The sequence below is a fragment of the Pecten maximus genome, chromosome 4, assembly GCF_902652985.1.
Source record: "Pecten maximus chromosome 4, xPecMax1.1, whole genome shotgun sequence".
Lineage (NCBI taxonomy): Eukaryota > Metazoa > Mollusca > Bivalvia > Pectinida > Pectinidae > Pecten > Pecten maximus.
This window is the reverse complement of record NC_047018.1, coordinates 25,973,238-25,979,348: the sequence shown is the minus strand read 5'-3', so window position 1 is coordinate 25,979,348 and position 6,111 is coordinate 25,973,238. Positions and strand designations below refer to the sequence as shown.

At 33.7% G+C, this 6,111-nt stretch overlaps 1 protein-coding gene across 1 annotated transcript; it reads right to left on the bottom strand.

Moving 5' to 3' along the window:
• Positions 1-1,768: 1,768 nt before the first annotated feature.
• LOC117325627 lies at positions 1,769-5,681 on the bottom strand. Its single transcript, XM_033882002.1, has 4 exons — positions 5,056-5,681; positions 2,877-3,002; positions 2,421-2,552; positions 1,769-2,045 (listed from the first exon to the last, which is right to left on the bottom strand). The coding sequence occupies exons 1-4, from the start codon at positions 5,098-5,100 to the stop codon at positions 1,779-1,781; spliced, it is 570 nt and encodes a 189-aa protein (XP_033737893.1). The 5' UTR covers positions 5,101-5,681; the 3' UTR covers positions 1,769-1,778.
• Between the last annotated feature and the right edge of the window lie 430 nt (positions 5,682-6,111).

Here is a 6,111-nt window from a genome sequence, read left to right as displayed (position 1 = left end):
GTTATCATTAAAACACACACAAAACAACACATTGATAAAGGCATAATATCATTACAACACTCTGTATAAATACTTTGTTAATTACATATTAAGAATAAGTCAGAACATGTTCAGACATCTGTGATAACTAAATCCAAAATGAAGTCTTCACAACATACAATTAAATCTATATTTACAGTCTTAACACTATTTATTAGGACTAAACAGGTCTGCTTCAGTGGGACAGCATTCAAGTAATACCGTATTTGACCTAATAAGGGTGCAGGTAATTGACAGTGGGGGTGCCCTTATTAAGATTAGTTATTCTGAAGTTTTATGAAACAGACTATACCTTGTAGCAGAATACCCAAGGCTGTGGAAACGGTAAAATAAAATAAAAATATTCCACATGAAGATATCAATTCATTATCATATATTAAGCTTGAACATCACTTGAATATTCCTGTAAACTTGTAAACCATGCCTCTTTAGACCAGAGAACGTGTGTTCCACCATTTATGTTCAAATGGAACTCTTTTGTGTTCTATTTATAGACACAGGTGATTTCCCAAATCATATCAGACATCATTTTCTTTGACCTAATAATTGATTTACAATGTATTTTACTAGCTTTCTATTCTGAACAAAAGTTATTTATCAACAAGAATGAAGTCTTTTACTTTATCTTCAAATAAAGATGGTAAGTTATAATTTGTATGTGTGTTTAGTTTCGGGTGCTCTTTGCACTGACATGCCATCTGTAGGAATAGACAAAATGTGGCGAAAACTTGTGTTCCAGTTACTGAATTTGCTGAAGAAAATTGAACACATAAAGTAGCAAAACATTTCAAATGAATTATTACTTTTGAACACCATTTTGACACTCAGTCAAAGATTTATTTCCTTGAAAAAAGGTAGGGGCGCCCTTATTAGGGCAGGCACACTTATTAGGTCAAATACGGTATATACATTGTATTACATGTACAGATTGTAAGGATCTAGGGTTGTGGAATCATTTTGAGACCTTTGTAGAGAGTGATTGGCGTCTTATGATAAAATCACATATTATACAAGTATTGACGCCACAACCAACTCGGACACTGGTCAGACTCGCCACGATTCCTTAATTAAAAAAAAAAATGTGCAGTTATATAATGTGCTGTGTATCTTGTAACAATAGCTGTAATGCAATGTGTAATTAGTTTTAGCTATTAATTTAAACATTCTAACATTACTTAATTATTACCTAATAACAAATGTAAATAGCAAAATAACAAATGTAAATAGCAAAACAATAAATATACATTGTATACATAAAACTTCTAGGCTACATTACTATGTACTTAGTACTGTGTTAATTCACAATGCTGATCACTATACAACTTACATGTATGTTGCATAAAATGTATAATATACTATTTTTTCATAATAATAATAATAATATACACTGACTACAAAAAAGAAATATGAAGAAAAAGTTTTAAAAAATCTAAAAAATGCGTATGATTATAGATTTAATTTAGGTATATGTGCAGGTATATGTATACCTTAAGTAATCTATTTAGCTCTTGTTGCTTTCTTTCAAAATCAGTTGTCTCCCTTCCTTCAAGATCGCTATCATATTGCTACAGAAATAGAAACCAGATCAACATGAGAAATAAGAAATGTTTTTACCCTGTCAGTAAAATAGCAGGCTAGCACAAGAATACCCAATTATCAAATAACAGGGTTGTCAATATGTTATAGAATTAAAATTTTGAACCATAAAATTTGTGAATTAGAATATTTGATATGTACATTTAAACAGCAGAATTGATATATGATGAGACTGTAATGACAAGAGGAATTGATATTTGAGACCATAATGACAAGAGGAATTGATATTTGAGACCGTAATGACAAGAGGAATTGATATTTGAGACCATAATGACAAGTCTCAGTACCTGAGTAAAGTCTTGGTGCTTCAGGTCAGACCTAATGTCATTATTACTTGGGTCATGTGACTCACGCTCTTCTGGGACCCAAGTTGATTTTGTTCCTTTTTGGTTTGGTTTTTTCGACTTATGCTACAAAATGGGTTAAAGTATGAATTTCATATGAGAATTAAGACCTAAAGCTTCACTAGGCAATCAATGTATTATAATAATACTGGTAACAAACAATGACAATTTCTTATAAGGTGTTAACATAAAGAATTTAGCCCATAGAAATGCATATTCCAAACAGGACTTAGTTTTTACATAGTAAGTAAATACGATGTAAAAGAAACACAATATCTGCATTGATGAGAAAAAAAAGAAAATCTCACTGACTCACGCAACAATTACCGTACTTAATGCTTTTAGGAACAGTACCTAGTACTTATTGTCTGCATGGTTTTTGCTTATCAACCAAACTTTAACAAAAACATTAAATATACATCAACATAAAATGCCAGATACCTGGCCGATCATTTCATTGTATTCACGTCGCCTCTCCTCCATCAACCGTCGCCGCTCCTTCTCGTGGCCAGATATCGGGAGACTTATGGCCTCTCCTTCAAGAGGATTACGGCCAGATTTGTCAGACGCTTTCTTCAAGGTTTTTAAATAAAAATAATAAATTATGCAAGTATGGCCATGATCCATGAATAGTTAATTAAAACCTGAAAATTGCTTTGCAGATAAAAAAATTAAAACAACAATGGCTCAGAAATTATCGTATATGATATGAAATAAATGTTTTAATAAATTGTAAAATTCAGGAAAACTCAAATCTGAAAATACAATAACTACTCAAAGTACCAAACTGATGTTAATATGAAAAAAAATATTTAAGAATTGAATAATTGAAATGGAGAAAATGAGATAAAAAAATCTGTATGCGTGTCTATAACTACAGAGTATACTGTGTTGTACCTTGGTGTCTATGTTTTCAGGTTTTCTCGCCTGTGGTAATTGTTTATGTTGGTTATAAGACAATGGCAGACTTTTGTCTTCCCCATCAACAATGGATCTCTGTTTTGGTTGACTTTGTGACTCTTTCTAGGATTTTAAGAAAGATGACAAATAAAAATGGTAAATCTAGTTGTTTAGACAAACATGCATACAAGCCTCCTTATCTTGTATAAATAAACAGTAGTTCTTAATAAATAGATTTATAGGTTGCAATTGGTGAAAGTAGATGACCTTGCATGTTCACAGTTATATATACAGGTATTTACAGGAGTAAGAGAAAAGAATGTGTGGTTTAGAGGGGAAAACAGTATCACCTGATGGATATGTACATTCATCTACACACAACAGAGATGTATCAAACACTACATAAAAACCTCAGAGATCCATTTCTACCATGGTCACATAGAAAGTAACAGATGAGGTTTTCAAATATATTTTCATATTATAACTGTACATATACAGTGGACCCTCGATAATCCGAACACCTTCGTTCCCAGCCCAAACCGTCCGGATTACGAGTTTTCCGGACTACCGAATTCCGTCTACCAGGTCAAAAAAAATTGTTGTGTAAGAGTTATCTCCCTTGACTCTATACAATACGGGACGTTTTAATGACGTTTCATAAACACGTCTAATTGTCAGTCTTTTTAAAAAATAAATATACTTATGTTCTTGATATGATTCTTGTTTTCTTTTATTTTGTAGAAACTAAAAAATAAACAATGTTTTTAAAAGAACATGTGAAGTGAAAGTTGTTTTATTTATAGTGGACATATGTAACCTACAAACAACACACATGGGTTACGTCCCAGAGGTTCACAAACGAGTAGAAATTACATACGTTAAATACCTGAAATGAAAGACCCACTATGTACAATGTACGTTTTTTTACGTAAATTATGAACCTGAAATGAAAGACCCGGTAAATGTACCATGTGTGTAATTAATAACATGCATCTTTCAATGAGTCGTCATTACACGTAACGGTGTTACAAGCCGATATCCTTGTTTACCCAATACAATTGTTAGTGATGTTAATTACCGATAATAAATTTATTACATGCATTTGTGATTGATTAAGTATCGTATCACATACTGTATGTTAGTGAATTAATTATTGCTAACTACGAAATAGCACTATGTAAAATAACTATAATAGATATTGTACGTCAAGTTGATAAAAGCAAGACCAGTCTACACTATAAAACCCTTTAATACTGAAGCATTTAGGTCGATCGTAAAGAAAAGCAATGTACCGTTATAAAAACAGAGCTACATTGTAACACAGGTAAACACCCGGGGCTATGACCTGGCAGCGGTCGCTATGACTACGCACAGTGTCAAGCGATAGTCTGTACAGCTGTCGACACGGGTGACTTGCCCGACATTTTTCTCTCCTCGTGGTGAAAAAATCGTCCGGATTATCGGGGGAAATTTACTAATGAAAAGTACTTTCCGTTCCCAAAATGGGCTTCCGGAATCGGAAACCGAATTTCCGGACTGGTGAGTACAAATAACGTTACGGAAATCCGTTCCCGTGCTATTCCGTCCGGACTGCGAGTTTTCCGGACTATCGGCGTCCGGATTATCGCGGGTCCACTGTACAGAATTATAATATCAAACTAAGGTTGAGGGAGATTAAACTACATTTTATACTGGTACTGGATCACCACAGACATAATGACAGTACTGTAGTACCTTTGGATCACCACCGACATAATGACAGTACTGTAGTACCTTTGGATCACCACCGACATAATGACAGTACTATAGTACCTTTGGATCACCACCGACATAATGACGGTACTGTAGTACCTTTGGATCACCACCGACATAATGACAGTACTATAGTACCTTTGGATCACCACCGACATAATGACGGTACTGTAGTACCTTTGGATCACCACCAACATGATGACAGTACTGTAGTACCTTTGGATCACCACCGACATAATGACAGTACTGTAGTACCTTTGGATCACCACCGACATAATGACAGTACTGTAGTACCTTTGGATCACCACCAACATAATGACAGTACTGTAGTACCTTTGGATCACCACAGACATAATGACGGTACTGTAGTACCTTTGGATCACCACAGACATAATGACTGTACTGTATGACTGTACTATAGTACCTTGGCTAACATATTGTTGTACTCCTTTTGTCTGTCTTTTATCATCTGATGACGCTTCTCCTCGTGGGCTGACAGAGGCAGACTGATTGCCTCCCCTTGAAGAGCACTCTTGTTGTCCTTGTCTAATACCTTGATTCCTTGCTAAAATAAAGACAACATGTCTACTTGCCAGAGTACTTTTAGTTCTATACTGACCTTACATGGCTACTCTAGAGGTACGTAGTCTACTTGTACAAACCATGGTCATGTAGGAGAATATCACAATCACTTCAAATAATAAATATACGACAAAACCAATATACCAAGTAATATAATCTAAATATACTGTTATAAACTACCAAAAAAATCGAAGATTTAGAAATACTAACTACTTGGTTATGTTGATGGATAATTGAATGTTTTTTCATGTCTAGTACAGAAAATCTGTGATACAGGGTCAAAACCTACTAAAACTACAAAGGTTTGTGACTATACTGTTGGTAATTTATAGAATTTTTAAACAATTAAACTTCAGTAAATGTTTGAGTACACCTATTTACACTCCCAACAATATACACCATTGCACTCTACTTCAATTCATAACCTTTGAGATCATGAAGGAATTTTCAGCTAATTGAATTTCAATATAAAAAAGTGTTTCTATTCACATAATATATATTTTACTACTAAAAGCTAATCAAAATGTCATTTTCTGGAAGAAAACTTTCACAAATGGTTGATAAAAATGTTACTTTTCATATAAAAATATTAGTTTTTGCTTGCTGGGAACATTTGGTGGGTATTATAAAATAGGAAAGGAATGTTTAAAATTGGTTAAATTGCTGATCTCAACAGAAAAGCTAAGACTATAAGTACCTGAACCAGCATATCATTGTACTCTTTCTTCACAGCTTCCTTTAGTTGCTGGCGTTGACCTTCATGGCCAGACAGTTGTAAACTTATAGCATTCCCCACCAAATCATCTCCATCTTTCTTTTTGGACTGAACATTAAGCTAGAATATTGAATTTCGAAGAAATTCAAAAATAACTCAAGTTGATTCAGTATTTACAGCTTA

What these genes read in the sequence shown, in the direction of transcription:
- LOC117325627 (XM_033882002.1), bottom strand. Translation starts at nt 5,100, where the DNA reads ATGATAAAAGACAGACAAAAGGAGTACAACAATATGTTAGCCAAG. An exon ending in ACAACAATATGTTAGCCAAG is followed by an intron (nt 3,003 to 5,055) that starts GTACTATAGTAC and finishes TTAAAATCCTAG; the next exon opens with AAAGAGTCACAAAGTCAACC. An exon ending in ACAATGAAATGATCGGCCAG is followed by an intron (nt 2,046 to 2,420) that starts GTATCTGGCATT and finishes CCCATTTTGTAG; the next exon opens with CATAAGTCGAAAAAACCAAA.